The sequence below is a fragment of the Musca autumnalis genome, unplaced genomic scaffold (assembly GCF_047663935.1).
Source record: "Musca autumnalis isolate F117 unplaced genomic scaffold, ASM4766393v1 scaffold_4, whole genome shotgun sequence".
Taxonomy (NCBI): Eukaryota; Metazoa; Arthropoda; class Insecta; order Diptera; family Muscidae; genus Musca; species Musca autumnalis.
Window position 1 is genome coordinate 167,949,175 of NW_027411977.1, and position 27,331 is coordinate 167,976,505.

At 32.9% G+C, this 27,331-nt stretch overlaps 1 protein-coding gene across 1 annotated transcript in view; it reads left to right on the forward strand.

The window, feature by feature from the left end:
* Nucleotides 1-1,497: 1,497 nt before the first annotated feature.
* cort (Cdc20/fizzy protein cortex) overlaps nt 1,498-27,331 on the forward strand; it is a 139,631-nt gene continuing 113,797 nt past the window's right edge. Inside the window, exon 1 of the mRNA XM_073981857.1 lies at nt 1,498-1,719. Within this exon, the coding sequence (XP_073837958.1) occupies nt 1,627-1,719 (93 nt within the window). The 5' untranslated portion in view covers nt 1,498-1,626. The remainder of the gene's footprint in view (nt 1,720-27,331) is intronic.

Below are 27,331 nucleotides of genomic sequence, written 5' to 3' on the forward strand. Positions count from 1 at the left end.
TGTTCATAGTTTTTTTGTAAGGTAGGAAAGATTGTGGCCTTTAAAATCGTTCTAGTAAATTACCGTAGCGTTTACACAACATGATCTATTTTATTTTTCCTGGGTACTAAATTTTATGAAATTCCAAATTTAGTGGACTAGAACCTTTGTGGAACAACATGGAACAAAGTTCTGTTTTCACAGAAAGATGCCCGAAAGTCTCCTCTTCCAGCCTATATATACTTTTGTACCCGTCCCGTTCCGTCCGTTTAACACTTTTTTCAATTTATTGAAATTACATGGGTAAAAATGTGTGTTTTTCTATACTGTTTCCATATGAATTACAGTTTTTTGACACAAATTACAACTTTTTTGAGTATATGAGTTTTTATATGAGTTATATAAGTTTTATTGAAGCCCAAGGAGAATTTTTTTAATTTTTGAAAAAATTTAATTTTTTTTTGTATTTTTTTTTTTACAAATTTTTGAAAAAAATTTTTTCGATATTTTTTCGAATTTTTCTTTTTAGTTTTTTTGGTAGTTATTTTGTTTATTTGTTGGTGTTTGACCATCTTTAATACATAGGAAGATATAAAAACCACAAAAACACTCATATTTTGATGAAAAATAGTTAAAAAACTCAAAAGTTTAACTTTGACCTTGAATTTCTCTGCAACTACCGGAACGAACTTAACCGCTTATAATTCATCTGAAAGCTGATTGTGTTATCTGTCTAACAAAAAAAGAATTATGAATATATCTCTATCCGTTCAAAAGTTACAGAATTTTGACCAGGAAAAAACAACAAAACAACAACTAATTATTTTTGGTTGACTTGAAGAATTTTTTATTATTCTGCGCAAAAACAAATTAAAAATTTAAAACTTCAAAAAATAGTTTTGGCCAAAAAAAATCCTGCTTGAACCCATAGTGCATTGTCTAGATATTTTTAATTTTTTATTTTTGTAAGTTTATACGGACTTGGAGGTGGTATAATTTAGATTTGCTCCCAGATTTTTTTTTTTTAATTTTTTTGATTTTCCAAAAACAAATTTTAGAAATGCTGTTACTGATATATGCAACCATTTTCTCAATACAACAAATAAGAAATTTTAAAATATTTTTTCTTTATAAGAGAATAAAAACCGCTATAACTTTTGAGCGCATCGGGCAATTTTGTGAACGCGAGCAGATTTGAAACCGGAATTTTTTCCTTAGCCTTATCGAAGATGTGCTCGCAAAACAAAAATAATTTTTTTCAAATGGAATTTTAAAGGAAATTTGGTTTTTACCCTATATTGTTTTAAAAATCAAGACGATTTTGAAAGATTTACAGATTTGGGCGTGTGTGACATCGGATTACTTTTAATTAGGATTCACTGTATCTCGAAAGTGGAGCGCAATTCAACAATATTTTAGGATTCCTCTTTCATATAACGGCATTTTGTTGTGATAAACCAAGCAAAACAAAATTTTCACAAATGTGGCAATACTTTATTATGTTGTCTTTGTTTTTATGTTTTTTCTTATATTAATTTTATTATCACACCGTACACACTGTTAGCAATCAATCCGAAAATAAGTGGAACTAAAAGTACTTTGTGGAACATATAAAAATCAAATAATACCATACAGTGTCGTTTTGGGATGTGCGGTAAGATGAGGAATGACACCGCAATGAAAAGTAAAGGATTTTCGGTGCAGAAAAGAACCGATCAGTGGGAGAACGAAGTAATTGAGGTGTGTATGAATTATGCTTTTATTTGAAATTTTAAAGGGCATTAATGAATTAGCGGAACACCAATGCCACATGAAAATTCCAATATAGCGCAGAAACGCGCTTATTTATATATGAATGCACGTGCTATGTTCACAAGGATCGATGTTTCTACATTGTGATGTACACTCAATATGTTGGGACTTAGTAGGCCAGTAGACGGTTTATTATATTTAAATCTGCAAAAGATTTGGGTAACTGCTGATCTAAAAAATCCCAACCATATTAAGTGCATTTATCGGGCAGATGTTTCCGTAGCTGGAAAGTGTATGCCAACATCAACGTAATAAGGTCATGAAGTCCTTAATGATTCCCAACTGTTTTAAATAGTACTTTTAAGGTTGCACAAAAAACCGAACACTCGTTAAACGGATTAAACAGTAACCACCAACCACTTTAACCACTTTACTAATGAACAGCGATTTTTAGACTGAGAATAAAAATGTAATAACCGATTTATTAATTCGTATCAATTGGTTGAATGCTGAACCAGCGGCGTGTACATATGATCCATCACCAAAAGGTCTACAACTATTTTGGTTTCGTCGGCATTGAACACTTGGAATTGTATCTGTAGTTTATTCGGCCGTAACTGTGATTCAACCTTGCATCTGCGGTTACCCCAGTGTTTGAATGCATCACTTTGATTTGTTATTTCACAACTCTATACAAATATGTATGCACATATCACTCCAAATACATACATAGCTACATATGCAGTTAGACCACTAAATGTTTGCAAATGGTGCATTTCTTTATAAATAATGTTTAATTAAAAAGTACCTACAAGAGCAAATACTTGTACGAACGAATGTAATAAAATTTTAGAAATGAGAACATGAACAACAATCGAAAACAATGTCTACTTGTTTTTTTGGTTGCAATAAATGGCATTCTTATTTTTGTAGGTCATTTAAGGTCTGCTTTAGCTACTTTTTTTAGGTAAGGCTTACCCTTGTGGAGAAGGACTGAAAAACAAAAGCGAGTAAACGAAAAAACGAATAACTATTGGTCTGTTCCAGAACTGCAAGAATCTACTAATTTTTACTATTTTCTCCGATAACATAAAGGAAAAAAATGTTATCGTAGTAAAAAAATAGTAGATTCTTGCAGTACTGGAACAGATCATATTATTGCACACATGGGATCGTTGGAGACTTCGAGTACATTAGTTGTATGACAAACCCTACATCTCCATCAAAATTCAGCTCTATGGAAATATTGGCTATTTTTGACTGCGCTAAATATGAATGAAGGTACAATAAAATCGGAAATTTTCATGAGGTTATGTATCAATTAAGGATTATAATGCCTTGTTCATACTGACGGTAATAAGCCATATACCTATTCGTTGTTCGAGCCCAAATTATAAAATTATAAATAACTTCATTTTCCATACAAAATTCTGAGAGCGAAGAACGATTTTTGTACATTGTTCAATTTAAATCATAGATGAACAAGATGAGCACTCGCCTTTACGTTTTAGTAAGATTCACCATACAAATGCTCTCTTCGCGTTCATCATTGATTTAAATCAATGGTGTGCACGGCCATACACTGGTGGATGCTCTAAAATACTCTTAATTTCATTAATTCTACAACTCTTGGGCGTTTAAGTATTTTTTGTAATTATTCTTTTATAATTCATTTGTCCAACGATTTTAGACAACATTAATGCTTAAAAATGCTTAAAAATATGTAATGAAACAACAAGAAAAATTAAATATTAATTCTCTCTTAAATTTTCTCTTTTCCTATTTTGCTTACCATTGATTTAAATCAACATTCCGCAGCCCTTTACTCGCGAGCAAGCAAAGAGAGCTTCTCTCTCCACTCACTAATTGGAAAACCATGCACTACAGCAGAGCTGAGCAAAATCGAGGGAGAGGCAAATTTAAGGGAGAATTCATATTTAATTTTTCTTGATGTTTCATTATTTATTTCAACATTTTTTAAACATTAATGTTGTCGAAAATCGTCCACAATGCAAATTATTAAAAAATATAAATAAAAAATTGCATAAACATTTAATTGTTTATGGTTCGCACAAAAAACTAAGAGTACGTTTTCACAATTTGCCTATGTGCTAGCACACAGGCGTGCTCACCCCTGCACTACAGCCAAGATCACCCATATACGTTAACGTGACTGCAACAACAACATATGTTCTCTTTATTCTCATCTGTCGTGCTTTAGCAAAGGAAAGGCTCGCTCAGAGAGACTAATTCAAACAAGTAAAAAGTCGTTAAGTTCGGCCGAGCCGAACTTTTTATACCCTCCACCACAAAATAGTCTTAATTAAAATGGAATAATTAGGGTCCTTTTACAATTTTAGGTGGAACAACTTTTCGATAATGGTTAGACTCCTACTGCCTCCCGCTATTGCTTAAATTACACTGTGAACACAAATGTTGGGACAGAGATAATTCCTTTTGGAGATGAAAGCCCTTGGTGTGTGTATATTAAAAACCCCAAAGCACAGATGCGCCGTGATTCGAACTTCCGCGTTATGGCGTGATGAAGTTTTTGCAAGAGACCCTGTAAGCCATCATGAATTAGCATTATATCTTTATTTGTTGTTTTTGTAGAGCACTTAAGCAACAGTAAACAAAGATATAACGCTAATTCCTGATGGCCTACAAGGTCTCTAACAAAAATTTCATCACGCCATAAGGCGGAAGTTCGACTCACGGCGGATCTGTCCTCCGGGGTTCATAATATACTCACCAAGGCCTTTCTTCCCCAAGAGGAATTTTCCGTGCCCCAGGCTTTCACCTCCATTTTGTTGCATTTTGTTATCTGATCTAATCTAAAAAAAATGTGTTCAACTAGGTGAAAGGTACCACCTACGGGGCTATATCAAAGAGTCAACCTATCTCTAAATTTTTTGGCGGAAAAGTTTTATATCTGCAGGGAACTTCAAGAGTCAAATTGAGGGTAGTTTGATCAAAACAATGTAGACCCTCAAAACTGGACCCATGTTGACGAATTTTAGTGACCACTGAAAATTCCCGAAAATCGGAAGGTACAGTTATATGGGGGGATATACCAAAACATGGACCTATATTGACGATTATTTTTGAATAGACAAAATTTTAGCTAAAATTCTCAAAATACCGATCATTACAGCTAGTTCGGTTAAAAATTGCAGCTAAAATGCTCAAAATACCGAAAATCGGGAGATACCGTTATATGGGGGCTATACCAAAACATGGACCTATGTTGACGATGTTTGGTGGAGATATTTCATGACCACTGAGAACCTCAAATGTCAAATTGCAGATATTTCGGTTACAAATTGTGGCTAAAATTCTAAAAATACCGAAAATCGGGAGGTACCGTTATATGGGAGCTATACCAAAACATGGACCTATGTTGACTATGCTTGGTGGAGATATTTCATGACCACTGAGAACCTCTAATGGCAAATTACAGCTAGTTCTGTTAAAAATTTTAGCTAAAATTCTCAAAATACCGAAAATCGGGAGGTACCGTTATATGGGGGCTATACCAAAACATGGACCTATGTTGACGATGTTTGGTGGAGATATTTCATGACCACTGAGAACCTCAAATGTCAAATTGCAGATATTTCGGTTACAAATTGTGGCTAAAATTCTCAAAATACCGAAAATCGGGAGGTACCGTTATATGGGAGCTATACCAAAACATGGACCTATGTTGACGATGCTTGGTGGAGATATTTCATGACCACTGAGAACCTCTAATGGCAAATTGCAGATAGTTCGGTTAAAAATTGTGGCTAAAATTCTCAAAATACCGAAAATCGGGAGGTACCGTTATATGGGGACTATACCAAAACATGGACCTATGCCCATATCCTTTGGGATATAAGTTTGTTGATCACTAGGAACCCTAAGTCCCAAATTATAGCTAATTCGGTCTGCAAATGTGGCGAAGAACGTCAAAATACCTCAAATCCGTAGGTACCGTTATATGGGGGCTATACCAAAAAGTGGACCGATATAGCCCATCTTCGAACTTGACCTGCCTATGGAAAAAAGACCCTCGGGTGCAAAATTTCAGCACTCTATCTCAATTATTGCGGACGCTAGAGTGATTACAACAGACGGACAGACGGACATGGCTAGATCGTCTTAGAATTTTATCATGATCAAGAATATATATACTTTATAGGGTCGCAAATGATTAGTTCGATGTGTTACAAACAGAATGACAAACTTAATATACCCTCCATACTATGGTGGAGGGTATAAAAATATTTTGAGGACCTCCGATGCACTAACAACAGTGTTTGCTCAAATCGTTGTTGTTGTGTGCCGATTGCTGATTTAAATTACTATCCCAACCATAGACTAATGTATGTAATGGACAAGAAATCCTCTCAGTAAAATTCTCTCACTCAATGAGAATTGAGGCAGTTTACGAGGTATTCAATTTTCAAATGGCAATAACTATACATTTTTGAACTATTTACGATGGTGAAAGACAATATGTGGATAATCTTGCCCGGTCTACAACCTCTTATAAAAAATTCTAAAAAAAATTTGCAATTTATCCCAATACAAAACGGAATTGAGTGAACATGCAGCATATTGAGTGTAAGGGCGACCCCTACAAAAACAAACACATTACAGTTTCTCTGTCTATACATTCATTAGTCAATGATCCAAAGTTGGGATTCCCAACGATTATACAATTTGTCACATCTCTAAAGTGGGGTACACACGATCAGTTTTGCTCAAATAATCAGTTGCATGCCAGTGTGGCCGTTTATTTTTGTCAGTCATCAGGCAACCAGAAAATATTTTATGGTTGCTGGACAGTTTGACATTTATCGATATTTCCGAAAAATCGACAGTCAAAACTGATCGTGTGTACCCCGCTTAACAAATGAGAGTGGTTATCGAAATAAATAATTTATGGCAGACAAAATTTAAAAATTTATGAAAAACACCAACATTTTTAGAAAAACCTGCAAACATGAATGAAAAGTAAATGGTGGAACGATTAGTATACATTCAAAGCATAGTAAATTATGTCTTCTCTTTCATTGCAGTTACATTTCTTGTCGATTGTTTCATATCCGCGTACAAATCTAAAATCAAATACCTGCCTGACTGACTGAAGGTATATGCGTGAATTACAACAGCTAACAAATTTACAAAAACAACATGTTGTTATTGAAAATCAATTGTCAAAGAAAATATTGAACAATAGGCTCCTTCCATGGCAGAACTACCAGGTAGTGGTATCACACCAGCTGATCGAATATGAAAAGTCAAATCCCTTTATAAAAACAATATTTTTCTTGTAATTTCCCCAACAACATAAAGAAAGTTTTGACATAACATATTCAAAATTTTACGATGCCACTACCTGGGTAATTGTGCCATGGGTCGTTCCAATTTTTTTTTTCAGGAAAAACATAAGTACATTTTGAAAATCCTCTAAAATAGAACAAATTTGAATCAAAATGTAAATATAAATCACGTTTAGGATGAAAAGCAGTATTTTATGGAAGCAAATTTTGAAGTTTCAAATAAAATACATGTATTTCAAATTGAAAACAACAACAAATACATGTATTTTGTTTTTGTATTTTTGAACGCACACGCAACACGCAGAGCTACACTGAAAGTAAACGCTTCATAATATAAACGAAATCTTACGTTCCATCAATGAAATTTGTCATTGATTTTGAGCCAACGTAGAGCTTCATTGAATAAACGAAAAAAGTTTCATTTAGTTTCATTGAAGTAAAATTAACGAATTTGTCCATTAATGCAATGAAACTTCTTCATTTATGCAATGAAATCTCGTCAATAATGCAATGAAACTTCTTCATTGATGCAATGAAACATCTTCATAAAAGCAATGAAACTTCTTCATTGATGCAATGAAACCTCTTCATTAATGCAATGAAACCTCTTCATTAATGCAATGAAACTTCTTCATTGATGCAATGAAACATCTTCATTAATGCAATGAAACCTCTTCATTAATGCAATGAAACCTCTTCATTAATGCAATGAAACCTCTTCAATAAAGCAATGAAACTTCTTCATTAATACAATGAACATTTTTCATTAATGCAATGACATACTTTCATTAATATAATGAAATACTTTCATTAATACAATGAAATACTTTCATTAATACAATTAAATATGTTCATTAGTGTAATGAAATACTTTTATTAATGCAATGAAGCCTTACGTTGGTTCAAAATCAATGATACATTTCATTGATGTAACGTAAGATTTCATTTATGTTATGAAGTCATTTCATACTCACGTAATACATAAAAATTAAGTCAACTTTAAATATGTTTAATTCATTTTATTGCAATTAGATTTGCCCATGGTTACAATACGTAATTTTTAATTCCTTAGGTATTAACTAAATACATTAATGATACCGTTGGTCGTTGTCATCTGTAAGTAAAATTGAAAGAATAAACAATTTGTTACTAAATAACTAGTTTTCTACACAATAACTTACCTTCATATTTTGCCGCTCAGTCATCCCCTGTGTACGCCCATGATGTTGGGATACAGCATACAAAATTCACATAAAACAACTGTACACATAATAACTACATGAAAGAGTTTTAGTTTAATATTTGTATTTTCTTTTCACATTAAAGACTTCATACCTACTTTCATCGAAGTTGATGGCATTTTCTCCGTCATTTCACTCTTTTTTAGATTTTCTATTGCTTATATCTATTACAAAGAAAAACCCAAATAAATGAAAATTCACTTAACTAAACAAATGAATACATAAAACTTAACAGAAATAGTTTGCCCAATATTTGCACACTTACTTTTCTAAGTTAAAAACACGAATCGTAAAGTGTTTATTTATCCGCACTTGGCGGCGTTATAAAGTCAACTAAAACAATGTTGTTGAAAATTTGCTGATCAACTTAAACAATCGCTTATTGTTTTGACAGAGAGAAAGAAGGGTTGCTTTGTCTGATTTTGTTTTCTGCTTTTTAAACGCACACACGCACATTCACACCAAATACCTGGAATTTGTTCCATAACAACAAAGAAATAAATAAAAGCAAAACAACTGAGAATAACATGCAGAGAGAATAAGTCTTGACACACGAGTAGAAAAATGAGACTAACCTGTTTTAATGAGCATGAATATGTACGTATATCAAAGCCAATCGCTGACAGTAACGAATTCTAGAACAGTTACGCTCCTAGTGACATTTGTTTAATAAAGAAAAAATAATTATAAGAAAAATAATAGTATATGGGTGATAATATAGATAGATAAGATTTAATTATAACAGACCTTTTTTCATTCCGCAAAATAGTATTGGGGACTTCAGAAATGTTTCGTTTATTTAATGAAACTGTTTCATTTATTCCATGAAGCTGTTTCATTTATTCAATGAAACTGTTTCGTTTATTTAATGAAACTATATCATTAATTTTTGGAGCCAACCAAAAACAGCAAATTTTCCACCAATTTCTTAAAAGATGTTTGCGTACCAGTTTTTTAAAGCACATACTATTTAGCATAGTTCCAATACTCACATATTTTTTCTAAATTTAAAGAAATAAAAAATTTCATCACATCAATGAAATCCGTTTCACTTATTCAATGAAACCAAAAATCATTAAATTTTAGTTAACGTAAATTTTCATAGCGTGAAAGAAACATTTCATTTTATTAATGTAACATTTCATAGCATCAATGACAAATAATCAATGAAACCCGTTCATTGATACAACGAAGCATTTTTCTTTCAGTGTATAGGTTTCGCCCTATGGGGGTAAATTGCAATACTTTGTTGAATATTTTTATATGAGGATGTAGATGCGGTCAATATTACCCACATATTGTCTTCTACCACAATAAATAGTTTAAAAATTTATAGTTATTGCCATTTTAAAAATTGAGTGCATATCCAACTGACTCAATTCAAACTCAGTGAGAGAATTTAGGTGAGAGGATTTCTTTGTCTATATTTTTATTAGTCTATTACCCTAGACAGACGGCAGCGTTAATTTGCATTAATTCGTGCATTATCCACATTCTTAATGCTCGAAATCAAAGGGAATTTATACTGAATTTAGGTATTTCAATATGGCAATGCTGTAAAAGAGAGCCCATATTCATGTAGGAGAGAGATCATATTCATGCTCTGAGACACAATTTGCATTGCAAACAACAACAAAACAGTTGTTTACCAGGAAGCAGCTGTTTCGTAAATGCAGAAACTGTCGTCTGTGAGGTTAAAACATATATGCACAAAACGGTACGCTAGAGTCGATTACTCTTAATCGCAGCCATAATTGACACAAGTACAATTAAAAATATACGCATTGTTTTATATATTTTTTAAACAATATGCAAATTATGCTATTTTAGAATACAAATAAAGTTTTAAAATATAAAAAATTTAAGAAAAGCCAATAAAAATGCAGTGTGAAATATTTAAGAGGAAATGTGTCCGATTCTCTTTGTGCATCCCTGGGTTAAAATAAACTTTATTCTCAAAAACTAAATAGTATGGATCTGTAATACGAACACATCAGAAGATATCTTAATATATAAAAAGCATAAAAATCAAACATATTCAGATGACCGCTAGTGTATATCAACGGGTCTTAGTGGCCTAAAACCACTAACAAAAATATTGTAGTCCTAGGTCTGAGTTTTCGCGTGGTTCCCATGTAACGAATCATCCTGAATTGAAGTATTTTACTGTTACCAACACATTGTTCAATCGAATTTGCTGTAATCCTGTACCAGTACTTCTTATTGCATAGTAAGCCTCCCCGAGAAAACTTTCAGTATTGGTCCATGATTTGACATACATCTTATATGATTTATACTTCGATTTATATCGGCAGATGTTAACCAAATATTCAAATACATGGTCTGTTCCAGAACTCCAAGAATCTACTAATTTTTACTATTTTTTCTGAAAAATTAGTAGCTTCTTGCAGGTTCTGAAACAGACATACAGTGGGTATTAATAATAATTAATAATTAATAATAATACTTCGATTTATATCGGCAGATGTTAACCAAATATTCAAATACATGGTCTGTTCCAGAACTCCAAGAATCTACTAATTTTTACTATTTTTTCTGAAAAATTAGTAGCTTCTTGCAGGTTCTGGAACAGACATACAATGGGTATTAATAATGAACTCAGAGTTCAGAAGCCTCCACATAGTGTTACCGTCCATTTTTCTGTAATTTACAAGATTTAGTCACCTTTTCTGCAGAATTACCTGTAATAACGTATTTTTGGTTCTCAGAGCGGGAAAAATTTTCTTTTATTTTTCTTTCACGAATTTTCAGTGCGGGTCCAAGTTACCATGATAAAAGAAACCACTAATAGCACAAAAACAATATATTGAAAGGATAATAACATTACTTAAAAATATTCCAAAAAATATCAATTCAGCACATTAATCCGGACTACAATTTTGGTCATATCTGCTAAAACCGCAAATGTCCGCAAAAATTCCAAACAGTTTTGAAATCTACAGATCCTTAGCTTTATCTTAACACTAGTGGCGATTCATTCGCATGGTTGGAAAGTAACTAAAACTTTAAGGAAATCCATACATCTATATTAAATATTTTCGTTTTTACCAATATTATAACTAAAACCCTTGCAAAATAGAGTAATCGTTATAAGAATGAAAACGAAGCTTAGGAGATTTATTTACTAAATCTTTCAAATTAAGTTAAGTCCAATTTACATATGCACATTAAATGATTTCGTTTTATGCAATCTTAGAAACAAATGATCATTTAAATGAAGTGTACTTACATCTGTTTTTTTTTGCGTCATTTGCTAACGCACACAATCGCACATACACACGCCCAGCAAACACAATGTCGGACGTCCGACGCGTCTGCTCAAAGTCGGAAGTTTTTTCCGATGCGTCTGACCGACTTCGGTCCGAAATCTGTCCGACTAGTCTGACGAACTTTTCCCGTCCTCTCTCTCCCTCTCTGAAGGGAATTTTTCTATTTTCTCTTGTGCTGCTTTGGCAAAATTAAGTGTAAATAAGCAGAGAGAAAAGTGTAATTGTTGATGTGTCGATGTTGATGCAGTACGAACGAAAAATTGAGTGCTCGGGTTTTAATTTCTGTATCGGAGAACAAATTTGGTTAATTTTTGTTATGCGTGTTGATGCATAATAGTGTTTAAATGTTATTCATAGTGATCGGTTGCATTATTTTTATTAAGGTAATGAAAGTAAAGATTTTCTTCGTCAAACTTCAATACTATTTCGTGGAAAGTCATATGTTTTATATTTGTATATGGCCAAATTTAAGTTTCTGAACACTTTTATGTGTATCAAAATTTTTTTGCATGTGAAGACATGTATTTTTTCATATATTAATTACAATTATTTTTCATATTTCACAGATCGTGTTGACGAATTTGTTGTTCTCCACAGTTTGTTTTTCCACCAAGTTTAACACAGCATAAGATGATATTAAAATCTTTAATATGTTTATAGTAGATAAACTTTTATAGGATTTGGATATTTCATGAATTAAATGTGTATTTTCAACATTTTTAAATAATAAAAACAAGTTCTGATCGAATGTTGGTAAATAAATCAGAAGTTCATACGATAGTTCATCTGACTTCGGACCAAATTCGGTCCGAAAGTCGACAAACACTTTCGAATTTCATAAGATTTTACTTCCGAATTCGGACCGATATCTGTCCGATAGTCGGTAAATAAATCAGAAATTCATACGACAGTTCATCAGAGTTCGGACCGAATTCGGTCCGAAAGTCGGGTAAAACATCCGATTTTCATCCGAATTTCGGTCAGAGAACACGTCAACCACGCCATATAACTTTCGGACAGAGTTCGGACCGAATTCGGATCCGAACTCGGACGTTTCATCCGACTTTCGGACCGAACTCTGATGTTTCTTCCGATTTTGGTTTGCTGGGCGGATACAATAACACATACACACGCACATAATAATTTTAATTCCGAAAAATAAGAATTTCACAACTCTAATGTTTATCAACTTGACTTAATTCAAAATTAAAAAATATAATTTTTGTTTACCAGCATAAATAGTTTAAAAATGTATAGTTATTGCCATTTTAAAAATTGAGTGCTTATCTAACTTACTCAATTCACACTCAGTGAGAGAATTTAGGTGAGAGGATTTCTTTGTCTATGCTTTTATTAATCTAAATCCAGGTCAGGCAATGTGCGCTTACTGAGAGCAAGTGAGCGAAAACTGCAATGTAAAATGCATTGAAATGTATGCTCACTTGCTCTCAGCAAGCGCACATTGCCTATCCTGGATTTAGACCATGGATAGGCAATGTGCGCTTGCTGAGAGCAAGTGAGCATACATTTCAATGCATTTTACATTGCAGTTTTCGCTCACTTGCTCTCAGTAAGCGCACATTGCCTGACCTGGATTTAGATTAATAAAAGCATAGACAAAGAAATCCTCTCACCTAAATTCTCTCACTGCGTGTGAATTGAGTAAGTTAGATAAGCACTCAATTTTTAAAATGGCAATAACTATACATTTTTAAACTATTTATGCTGGTAAAAGACAACATTTGGTAGTCTTTGACCAGATCTACATCCTCATATAAACAAATTCAACAAAATCTTGCAATTTACCCCAAAACAAAATGCAGTTGAGTGTTCTGCGTAGTTTCCGTTTGGGCGACCCCCCAAAAAAGCAAGCACACTACATTTTCTCTGTCTAATCTTTTATTAGTCTATGCTAAGAGTATGCAAATTCTTGCTGGACAAATTTCTTCTAGCAAGCACTTGTAACTCTCCTTCTTCCTGAAAACAATCAATCAGCTGTTTTTAATTATTCGGTGATTTATGTTTGTGAAAATTAAAAACAATTTTTTTGTGGAAATATCAACCCTAATTGCATTGTTTTTTTTCGGACAACAAAGTTGCAATGTGGAAAAATTCCTTTTTTCGGTCATTTTCTTTTTTATTTTATTTTCCTTTATTGGCGGACAAATTGTTCTGTTTTGGCAAGTCAGATGATTGCTTGCTGGTTTTTGCTGGGAAAGTGTCTGTTTACTTTTTACAATTTTCTTGCAAAAGATAATAAAAACTCCTTACTCTCTGAGAAAGTTCTTGCTGAACAATTCTTGCTGGGAAAGTAACCAGACAGACCTAATAATAGTCATTTGTTTCAGAAACTCGCTTATAATACAACAATTTTTTTTTCTCATTTTAAAATAATTTTTTTTTTCTCTCCAAAATTAGTCATGTTACTAAGCCTTTTTTCTCCTTAAGAAACGTAAAAATGGCAAAAATGTTGAGTTTCGAAAAATTTGAAATGTTCAAATGTTTTAAAATGGTGACATGAATTTTTGAACTTTTGCAAGTAAAATGTACCAAAAAAGTACTATTTTGAGGTGGGCCCGGTCCCCCCCGATCATTTCGCTGGTGGTATAATTTTTTTAAGCCTTTGAAGTATTTTTTTACAATCATTTAGTTGGCTAACTGTACATATATAGAAGTGTACATTTTATTGCTATTTGAAAAAGTGTAGAACGGAAATTTTTCGTTCCGACCGTGTCCAAGATTTTGTGAAGCCCTACATAAAGCAGGTTTTACAAAATCAATGGCTGTATATATACTTCCTGTTTTCTTAAATAATCAGGTATGTGATGGAAAACGATTCGACTCGTATATTTCGAATTTTGGTAAATATTTTATTGGAGTTGCAAATGGATTTTAAAACAAGTGAGTAGAGGCTATATTCGGGACGGGACCGACTTTGTGATACCTTTAACCACTACCCCAGTGCACAGGCTTTTCACTAGTAGATATTTCTTGTAGGTATACCTAGGTATCTATAGATACTAAATTTTTCACCATCCCGGCTTTTATATGGAGTGACTTAGTGACCAAAATAACTAATAATTTTATATTTGGCTACTGTCGACAATGTTCTTGATACTGATTGAATGCTTTCCAAAAACAATAAAAGAAGCAGGGGTATTCATCACGCGCTGTGCGTTTTGCAATAACTCTGACATTCTGGTAAATGCCAAAATATTTGGCATTAATTTCAAGCTCAGATTGTCTAAATTCAATATCAAGCTCTCCTTTTATAATATGTCCAACAGAAACAGAGATATCCGCATTGGAAATAAAATTCCACAAATTGGAAAATCTGGGCGTTTTTTCTATATTTCTATTATTTCACCACTTTTGGTAACGCATCAGTTTATAACTCAGAATGTCACTTCTGTTGAAGTGCACAAACAGAAAGAAAGCTGGAATATTTGTCAGTCAATTTAAATAAAAAAATGGAAAAGTGGAATGTACGCCATCCTATAGGTTTGTCTGGTTACCCTAAAATTTGTAACAATTGTACCAATTGTTGCTGGAAGTCATCTGACAACACCATGGTGGAAAATAAGGTGTAACGCATGGTGGAATAACAAGGTGTTACATCAAATCATGGCAAACGTCAAATTTGCTCACAATAATGCATTACTGTTAATTGCTTGTTTACATTTTGTATGTGATTTTATTCACAATAACGCATTTTGATAACTGGTATGAAGATCAGCTGTTTTTGGCGTTACACCTAAGCAGAGTATAATATCTATCCATTTAGTAAATATGAAGTGATTCCAATAATATTGAGAATGGAAATAGAGCTCTGTTGTAGATCTTTTAAAATAATATACTGAGGGTCTTTTTTCCCCTATAGTGTCCAGAGGTATTTCGATGTTTTCAAAGCCAACATCGGACTGTTTTGCATTGGTCCATTATCCGACAATACATATTGAGTCAAATATTCATTCTTTGCTTACTTGTCTGCGGCCGATTCGTCATTGTTTATTTTCATATGGTCTTATACGTTTTTTACCTGTCGGAAGATCCTCCACGGCGGTTTTTATTATCATTGAACTTCATCACATTCAATACTGTTAGTCCATTATTAGCCGCAAAAGTCATAAAAATGCATAATGACTACATACAAAAATGTTCAAAAATGGTTAGTTTTATAGTACTGCTTTTCCCTATGCAATACATTTATTGTCACCTCAAAGTTGTAGGTAATTCTTATTTTAGTCCGTATTTGTTATAAATAGCAAATAAACTTTGTATATTTCGACGGAATATTGTTTTGATGACCAACAACAAGAGTTGTGAACAAAAAACCGTATAGTTTTTACATAATTTGTTGCCATAAATGAACAATTAATATGAAATTTTTTACAATATATGGTGAAAGATATAAATATGTAAAAATTTTAGACCCACTACTATGCAGATTTTCTTAATCAGCGTAAAATTCCAACTCGATTTAGCCATGTTCGTCGATCCGTCTGTCCGTACGTCAGTCTGTTCATTTAGGTATGATATGGATATGGACCAAATTTTGAATATTTGGTTCTAAGCCATTATCAACATATGTACGAAATTTCGAAGCTTACCCCTGTGATTTTAGCCTCACAACCCTGCCTTTGGTCCCATAGTGCACTAGGCGTTCTTTTCTTTTTCCATTGACGGGCTTTATTTTTGGAATACGCCTATTAGAAGCGGAGATATTAGCACAAGAATAAAACGTTGAATTTTATGCCATATACGTATGTGTTTTTTTGACAATTCTGACTCCTGAATATTACCCGAACATCACCAAAATCAGTAGCCTTCTTCCTCTCTGGGACCCCTAACAACCCCCAATCCCACAAAATTGCGACCTGTTGCGTGAATTCAAAGAAATGGGAAAACTGGATGTACACTGTGTGTATTTTTTTGAGTAATGGTTTATTAACCATATTCTGAGGTCGCAGCGTGATAGAATACCGAACAGAGGAAGACACGTGTCCCAACGTTTTCCCTATCACTTCAACATTCGCGGTTATGGGCCACCAAAAACTAGAGGCCTTGATGTCAAAATGGATCATTTTATCAGGCACATATCTTCTAAACCGCTAAGAATTTGGGTTTAATCGTAGAAGAAAAGTTGAAGCTCTAGTCTTAAAGAATAATAATTGTGAACACATAATCCATTCAACCTCATCTTCAAGGCCAAAATCGTCAAATTTCCTGTATAATTTTTTCTCGGATTTTAGTCTACAAATATCAAACCAATCAAAATTCAAGCTAACAACCAACTACGAGCCCTAACCACTATTAATTCGTACATCAGATATTTTTTTACTGTTTAACATGAAACTTAATTAACATCAAATATATGTCTAAAGAGAATAGATTTTCATAAATTTTAGTGGGATTAATTTTTCAGCCACAATAATGAACTGGTAAACTTTTTTCCATCGATTGAAAAATAATTGTGGCCTGTAGAGCGATTTCGGAAAATTCGTTTTTGGTCCCAATACAAAGTTCTATGAAAAATAAAGAGCGGCCAGAGAGCACGGGTTATCGTTAACCGATCGTCATAAATTTTTGTAGAGATCATTTTTTAGCCACAATAATGAACTGCTAAAGTTTTTTCATCGATTATACCATAATTACGGCCTTTAGATAATTTTCGTGAAAATGCACCTTTGACCCCATACAAATTTCTATGGAAACAAAGTTCGCTCGGTAGATACGGGTTAACGTTAACCAATTCCCGTAAAATTTCACATATAAGGATTTTGGATCAAATCGAAACAAATTTAGGTGGTAGGAGCTCCAAAATAAGTATTTTGTTTTTTACGGGTCGCCCTAATATACATACTTTAATAACACATTGTTGAAATATGCTCTGTGTACGAATTAATAGTGGTTAGGGCTCGTATAGAAGTGTAACTTAAATCTCAATAAAAATTTTTGTAGAACATACGAACTCTGTACAAACAGTTCTTAATGGCCAAAATAGCAAAACAAATGCAGTTTTTTACTCTTTTCTCGGCTTCCTCTAAATAGATACTAAACCGTTCAAAATTCAAGACAAAAATCAACCACAATAATTTAGCAAAGATATCAGCAAACAACTTTCTGGAACATACGAAATGTCTATGAACGGTTCTTAAATGTGAAAATAGCCAAAAACTTTTGGAAATATTCGATTTTTATACTTTTTTCTCCGATTCTGGTCACAGATACTGAACCGCTTAAACATTAAGGATACTGCCAAATACAAAAATGTACCTTAGATTTCAATAAACAATTTTCTATAACATATAATGGTTCTAGAAACGATTATTCAAGCTCAATTCGATTATTGTAGACCATTCTTTCCTGTTCAGGGTCCTAATTCTCGCATACGTGATCGAGTTATTTCGATCGATATTTTCAATATTTGGATTACGGCATCCGATATCGAATACACTTTCGAGTGGAATCCTGCGAGTTTTTGCCCGCCACACATTTGGTGTCGAAATGATTATATTTGTGTCATAAAATGAACTGCAATGGAAGATTTTGCAATAAAGCTAAACGAAATAACATACTAATGAATTTTTCCAATAAAATGAACAAGAAAAATAGACAAAAAGGGGCTGCTTCTTAAAAATTAAAAATATATTTTCCAATGCCATAATTAAATTTTTATATTTGTACATCGTGAAATTTATTTTGGGTCACTATTACTTTTAATTTTTCACGATTTTCTATTATTTTATACAATTTGCCGAACAACAACTAGTTTGTTTGTACTTTTTTGTGTTTACCATTTGTTTTCACCGTTCGACAAACGTATGTATCGATAATTTGTTTATATAATTTCGATCGTATAAGGCTCGATAACGGATGTGAGAAATAGGCTCCAGGTCCTTTCAAATTTCCTAGATTTTTGTACAGTTTGTTATTTTCAGATCTGAGCAGGGGGAAACATTAAAAATAAATTAGAATTTAGAAAAGAATCGTCATATGTTGTAAAAAGTTGTTTATTGAAATTTTCCTAAATTTGTGGGCGGTTCGGTATCTGTGGACCAGAATCGGAGAAAAAAGTATAAAAAACGAACATTTTCAAAATTTTTTTGGCTATTTTCACATTTAAGAACCGTTCACATTTCGTATGTTCCAGAAAGCTGTTTGATGATATCTCTGATACATGATTGTGGTTGGTTGTTTTCTTGAACGCTTAAGTATCTATTTAGCGGAAACCGAGAAAAGAGGATACAAATCACATTTGTTTTGCTATTTTGGCCATTAAGAACCGTTTCTGCATAGTTCGTATGTTCTAGAAAGTTGTTTATTTACATCTAAGTTACATTTTTCTAGTTGGTTATTTGTTTCAATTTTAATCGGTTTGATATCACTGTGTGTAATTTTTTGAGTCATGGTTTATTAACCACATTCTGACACCACAGCGCGATAGAAGACCAAAAATAAGAAGACACGTGTCCCGGCGTTTTTGCCTATCACTTCAACTTTCGCGGTTATGGGCCCACAGAGAACCGAGGCTTTGATGTCAAAAGGGATCATTTTGTCAGGTACATATCTTCTAAACTGCTTGGAATTTGGGATTACTCGTGGAGGCAACGTTTTAGCTCTCGTCCTAAAGAATAATAATTGTGAACACATAAGATCCATTCGACCTCATCTTCAAGGTCAAAATCGTCAAGGTCCAATTTCCATTATGGTTTTTTTCTGGGATTTTAGTTTGTAGATATCAAACCGATCAAAATTGAAGCAAACAACCGAATAGAAAAATGTTCGTTAGATCTTAATAAACAACTTTATCCTCTTTTCTTGGTTTTCGCTCCTTAGATACTCAACCGTTCAAAATTCAAGAAAGCAATCAAGCACAATAATGTAGCAAGTATATCAGCAAACAACTTTCTGGAACATACGAAATGCCTATGAACGGTCCTGACATAACATTTTAAAAATTTTACTATGCCAGAAAAGGAGAGAAAAGTATAAAATTCTAATATTTTCAAAAGTTTTTGGTTATTTTCGCATTTAAAAACCATTCATTGACATTTTGTATGTTCAAAAAGTTGTTTGCTGATATTATTGCTAAATTATTGTGGTTGATTGTATTCTTGAATTTTGAACGGAGAAAAGAGGATAACAATCGCATTTGTTTAGCTGAGTATGTTCTAGAAAGTTATTTATTGAGATCTAACTTACTAGTTAGTGGTTTGCTTCAATTTTGATCGGTTTGATATCTGCAGACTAAAATCCGAGAAAAAATATAATGGAAATTTGACCTTGACGATTTTGACCTTGGAGATGAAGTTTGGATTTTATGTGTTCACAATTATTATTTTTTTGGACGAGAGCTACAACCGTGCCTCCACAAGTAATCCTAAATTCCAAGCGGATTAGACGGCATAAAAATAAAACCTAGAATTTTTATGCCGTCTAATCCCTCTGGGATCCGAATTACATATATAATTGTTCCACAAACATCCCAGACGGGACAATGGAGACTTCTCTCATATCAATGAGTGCACCCCGATTCATATTAGCTCAATGATATGGGACCTACTGTTTATCGCCGAGTCCGAACGGCGTGCCTTACGACACCACTTGTAGAGAAGTTTTACATGGCTGAAATACTCAGGAAATGTCGGCAAACATTACTGAAAATTTGATGTTGCCTGACTGGGGAATCCAACCCACGACCTTCAGCGTGCAAGGCGGGTGTGCATACCATTGCACCGCGGAGGCCATATTTGGTGGCCACCATATTTTGAAAGAAAAATATATATTATTGATGGTAACCTCTGATATTCTAATAATACAATTTTTGAAATATATTAAAATGTCGTGGTAACAGCAGAAACCATGTTGTGTTTGCCTCTAATAATCAATATTTTTATTGGAATTATCCTGTACCTTTGTGATTAATTGCCTATTAAAAGATTTTACAATCACCCTTATTACGGTTGGCGTAGTCGTAGACGTTGAAGTGACGTAGACGTTGTCGTAGGCGTAGTCGTAAGTTAAATTTTTTGTGTGATGAAAAATGATATACAACGACAATTTTTGACTTTTATAGCATGTTATATACTTAAAAAATCGAAAGAAATACATTCGTAATTCCCAGAACGGATTTTTCGTTTTAAATATATGTAACTGCTAAACCTAAATAACGACGGGACGTACAAAAATATTTCACCAACCTACCAAAACAACGCTCTCTGAGCGTCCGTATTACCCAAATACGTTGAGTACCAAATCACATTTAAAACACAAAATCCGCGACCGAAACTTACTTAAATGTTTTCATTCGTAACAAATAATTTTCCTTTGCAATTAATGACCACTATAAATTGCGGAAATGCTGTAGGAGCTTCTTCTGAAAGGAAAATATGTTGCTGTTGCCTTGTATTTCATGTGGGAGGGTATTCCAAAGGCGTGTTTTACCGACAAAAAAAATGATATTCCGATACCAAACTCCGTCTCCGTAGGGGATAATTTTCTTTCCTCTATTTGATCTTGCAAACTTTAGTTTATGAAATAAATATGTTGGCTTATGTTTATCAGGCACGTCACAGATTCCGATCGGAATGGTTTCAATTCCGTAATTTCATTTCGATCGTTTTTGTTTTAGCTTCTTCAGATTCCGATCGATTTGATAAATTTCGGAAATCGTATTATTTAGCATAAATATGGCAACATTAGAAGAAATAATAGAAACAAAACAAAAACATATGATTAGAAAACAGTGTAGAAGTGGGAATTGTGAAAATATTCTGTTGAAAGAAAAATAAAGTTAATTATTATTGGAATTTCAATTTTTCTATTGTTACTGTAATCGAGACACAAAGTAATAACCATAACAGTGAATAATACCTCGTTTGAGTTCTTCTTTTGTTTCTTCTCTCTTTTACATTCGTAATGCCATATTGTTTAGTTCTTACAAATTTACAACGAAAAAATTATTTGGCAATACGTTGTTAATAATTGGTTTTGTTGATTGAGAATGGAAATGTGCGATTTTTTAAAATAAAATGATAAACAAATATAAAATTAAATGTGATTTTGTTAATAAAACAATATTTTTATTATTGTTAAGTGTTTTTGGAGTGTTTTAAAGTGACATGTTTCCAAAAAAGTACAATTCCACTTGAGAAACCAAAAGTGGTTTCATTCCGAAAAAAAAATTCGTTTTTCGGTTTCTGAAGAAGCTAAATACGGAATCAATGCCACTTTCGATCGGAATTGGTTTCTGTGACATGCCTGTATATATGATTTTGTGCAAGAATACCAAGGCTTTAACGTTAACGAGAGAATCAAAACTAATATCATACAGGTAAATAGTGTAACGAGACACATGCTGAGTTCTTCTCAGGCCATAAACATAACGAATAATATTGTTGAATGCCACGTTTAACTTTCGACGGGCCAGTGATCCACAGTTTGCGAAAATTTCGCATCCATATATTAAGCTAGGTATCAAATAAGTTTTTGCAAGCAGTGGTGGTATAAGTGAGTGTGTTAACCATAGGGTGCGTAATTTTGTATATGTTTGACCAACAACTTGATTTATATGTTCTGACCAGCTAAGTGTTGAATCAAACACTACTCCTAGATTTTTTGCACTGGAGGCTAATTTTAATTTTTCCTGATTAATTAGGATCCCCATGTTTTCTATCGAGAATCTTTTATTTTTATGAATTAGTAGATATTTCGACTTATGGGGATTAGGCAAAAAAACCATTAGAATTTGCCCACTTAGAAACTCGGCCGAGGTCGCTATTAATTTTATTAATGCAGTCACTTATATTATTTATTGCACTACTTTGATAAATTTGGACATCATCAGCGTACATGTGTATCCTACTATGAATCAACTGCCGTTGAAAGTCGTTTGAATACATCCCAGCAAAATTTGACGGAAGGTGTTCTTTGCGATGACGTGATTTCATGTCATCTTTTGCATTGGTTCAAAGGAAGTCGTGAAAGATCCGATCTTTTCATTAGGATTTGAACCAATGCAAAGGAAGTCGTGAAAGATCCGATCTTTTCATCAGCATTTGTACCCATTCCCTCGATCCAATAGAGATGATGTTTGTGTTTTTATTTACACACCTGTTTATTTTCATTTTGGTATGTTCCAGTACTTCAAAAATCTACTAATTTTTACTATTTTTTCCGATAACATAAAGGAAAAATTGTTATCGTAGTAAAAATAAGTAGATTCTTGCAGTTTCTGGAACAGACCAAAGTTGTCAGAACTGTCGTCGTGATGTTGTCTTACATTTCCTGCATATCAAACAACTAAAACTTCTAAACAATTGGTATTATATGAAGTCCCAACCATCGAGCTAAAAATAGAATCGGACTGCACACATTGCTATTTTAAAAGCCCCTTGTCTGTTCTAAATCTGACATAGAATGAAATCAATCAAATCTCGCTTCTTGGAATTTGAAAAAAAAGTCCGAAACGAAAAGGAACAAGAATCTGAAAATAAAGAAAAAACTACTTTTGGAAAGAAACAATTAAAAATAAATTAATTAATGCCATGTTCAGACTAGCGGTAATTCGCTCTCTATTCGTTGTTCGACCCCAAATTACGATACAATTACTTCATTTCCCATACAAAATTTTGAGAACGAACAACGATTTTTGTACTTTGTTCAATTTAAATTACTCTCAGAACGACGATAAAATATGTCCCATCTCTAACAAATGAGAGAATTTATCGAAATAAATTAATTATGACAGGAAAAATAAAAAATTAAAAATGTATTAAAAATCGAAAACTTTTTAGAAAAACTGCAAAATATGAATGAAAAGTAAACAGTTTAACGACTAGTATAATATCAAATCATAGCAAATTTTGTTTTCTCTTCCATTGCAGTTGCATTTCTTGTCCATCGTTTCAAATTCGCGTACAAATTTAGAAACAAAAATCAAATGCCTGCCTGAATGTCTGTATACCAAAAAGATATGTTGGCAGGTCTCTCTCTCGTTAATTATTGAAATAGAAAATTTTGAAAATATACTGAAAACACCAAAATTGTGAGAAAAATGGAAAACATGAATGAAAATAATAGAATTTAATATTAAATAGATATCTGAATGAAAGATAAATATTTTTTCAGTTCATATAAAATAATTTTAATCGTATTTTGGTTGAAACTTTCTTTAAAATCAGTAAACAAAAACCATAAAAATATGAATCATGTTGCTATGAATTGTGTACCATATCGTATGAACGGGTTAATTCGTGTACGTAATTATGAGAACGAACGACGTGATTCAAATGCTGGTATGAACATGACATAAGCATAAATGGTATTTTCCATAAAAAGTCTCTCCTCCCCGTTCGTTACATTTTGTTCTTAGAGATCCCTAAAGCAAGCCGGTTGTAAACAAAAGAGTATAAATTACCAAAATGTTGTTATAAAATAACAAAATTATAAAATAAAAGTAATTTACGAAACAAAAATACTTAAAGGAGTGCATTTGGAGTCCATGTTGAAATCTGAACTGGTGATGGGAATATAATTGAAAAAACCTTTTGTAAGATGAAAGAATATCAGTTGCGGAGAACGGAGGAAGTAATCTTTTGCGTTGCAGCGGTGGTGATTACATTGCAATTTTGGATGTAAACTTTTGAAAAACTAAACTGATAAATTAATTGTAGCTATTTCATGAATTCGTTTGAATTAATAAAGAGTTTTGTGTTTCATGAAAACCATATTTCAATACAGCATTTCCATTTTCCAAACAAGACATGAAAATTTCATGCCAAGGGATTGGTGAAAATGACATGCCAAAGCATTGGTTAAAATGACATGTCAAAGCATCGGTGAAAATGACGTGTCAAAGCATTGGTGAAAATGACATGTCAAATCATTGGTGGAAATGACATGCCAAAGCATTGGTGGAAATGACATGTCAACGCATTGGTTAAAATGACATGCTTAGGATCCAGAAAAGAACGTCATCTTTTGGGGTCCACGCTCATATAAAATTCATCGATGAAGATGCTAAAAAGATGACATGCTAGATCACTTGCACCCATGATTGAATGTCATCTTTGGCATCGAACATTTTGCTGGGATAGTAAAAAAGTGGACCTATAATGGTGTTATTTTTGACATTTCACAGTACTGAACTTTTTGTTGTTGTTGTTATTGTTGGCTGATGCATCTACCTGGTACCTAGACAAATTTATACTTGCAACCACTTGCAACTATTCTCCTTCCTGAAAACAATGAATCATCTGTTTTGAATTATTCGGTGATTTCTGTTTGTGCAAATTGAAAAGTATTTTATTGTGGAAATAGCGGGCCTAATTGTATAGTTTTTTTTTTTTTTTTGAGAACAAAGTTTTAAAGTGGAAAAATACCTTTTTTTTGGTCATTTTATTTTTTATTTTTGCTGGGAAGGTGTCTGTTTACTTTTTACAGTTTTCTTGCAAAAGAGAATAAAAACTCCTTACTCTTACCGGACAATAGGTGTGTCTGGTTACTTTCCCAGCAAGAACTTTTGCAGAGAGTAAGGAGTTTTTATTCTCTTTTGCTAGAAAATTTTAAAAAGTAAACAGACACCTTCCCAGCAAAAGCCAACAAGCAAGCGATTCTTGCAGGACTGGAACCGAGCACTAATGAGAGAACATTTGCTTTTGGCAGTGAACAGCTGTTGTGCGTGCATCGGGCAACTTTCCTAGTTTTTGACAATTCATATGTCAAACTAAAAAAGTTAAGCAGATTGTGGTTGGATTGATTATCAGGTAATTATGAAAATATTACCATATATCGAGATTTTATTATTTGTTGTTTTATATGGTGAACAGAATCAAAATCGGCAATATACATTATAGCCTTTAAAATAATAAGTGCCACAAAAATTATTTGGTGCAGGCAAAATAAAATGTTGCCTACCACCAGTTAAAAAAATATTTTTTCTCTGCGTGTAACCACCAAAATCCGATCAAAAGGTGCAAACTGGGAAAATGGGATGCATTAACGACTATTGCGATAACTCATTATATTTTATTATATTTATCATTATAAAGGTGGGATTTTCTACTTTCATCGACAGGATTTGCTTTTGGAAGGTCTCCAACCAAAGCTGTGTCATTAATTAAAATCGCAAAGATGAAAAATTGGGTTGCATTAGCGACTATTGTTATATCTCCGTTGTTAGACGTCCTACGTTACGAACTTTTTGGCCAAAACCAACTTATAATACCCTCCGCACATAGTGGTGTAGGGTATAAAAACCACCCTCTTATACCAGATGATAGCACTCTCGAAATCAAGGTATATTCATAAATGTACATCAAACCTATACCATACAAAAAACTCGAAGAACTGGTCAATAACATCGACACAATCAATGTTTATCTCCGACTTCATCAAGTGTAATGCAATTATATTATAGATCCGGTAATGAGCAACGTCTAATTAATAATTGTCGACAATCTACTTGATACCGATTTAGAGCTTTGCTGGTCTTCTTGATTACATTTTTCGAATACACCAAATGGAAGAATATTTGTCATTAAAATAAAAATATTAAAATTGGGATAGTTTACCGCCTATTCCAATAACTCTGATTTTTGACCATCATCACCAACACGTTTGGAATTGATTTAAAGCTCAGACGGTCTACTTTCATAACCAGGTTCTGCCCTTATAAGTATGGGTCAAACTTTTTGGCCAAAACTAAGTTATAATTAGACATCGGATTTTAGCATGTTTCTTATTTCTTATCCGATTGGAATTTTGGATCTAGGCGTTATTTGGGGTCATATCAAAACATGCAAAATATATGCTAAATATGGAATCGTTTTTTACGAAAATCGTCAGTTAAATATGGACAATCATCAAAAAGCGTTCTGAATTCAGTTTTTTTTTGCCGTTTAACATAGTTTTTTGCAGATTATTATGTTATTGAGACTCTCCATATTATATTCCGCCACAGCAATAATTCTGGACTACTAAGACATAAATCAGTTTTTACATGGTGAGAAAATGACGAATAACCCAGCCTTCCTGCATAAGTTGTTTTCCTATACAAATGTCGGTAATGGAAAAATTAAAAAAAAAAAATTGAAAAACTCAATCAGAAAATCAAAATCAACGTATCCAAATATGGTGATAGTTTCGGCCAAAACTATCTAGCAGAAAAACAAAGGAGCTAGATTCAATCATCGCAATTTTTGTTTTTAACACAAAATGGGAAAAAGTAATACAATACCATAATACAATACCGTGCCGCCCCCGAAATGGTTTGGTCGGCTAACATTTTTTGAGCTACTTTAAGAAATTATTACGTTTTTTCACTAAAATAATTTTTTACTTTTGGAATTTTCAATCGAAAACTTAGATTGTTCTGAATGTCGTGTACTAAAAATTTACTTTATGAACAAGTTGTATAAGAAATATTTAATTTTTTTTTTGTTTGAATACTCTTTTTGAGAAAACTTCCAGTGAAATCTGTATTACTTCTTTTTCTCATGTAATTTCAATATCAAATAATAAAGGGTCGAGGAATTCTATAATAAATATAAAGGTCTTGAGGTTTTAAACTCATTCTGTATTCAAAAAATTACGTGTTTAGTATTGTGCGGATTAGAAGTGCATGAAATGACATGTTTACTGGACAAAATGTACGATATATCAGGTGTTTTCCGTGGAGCATATCTCTAAAACCAATAAGAAAATTGTTTTCTACCTTAATTTTTTATTATTTATT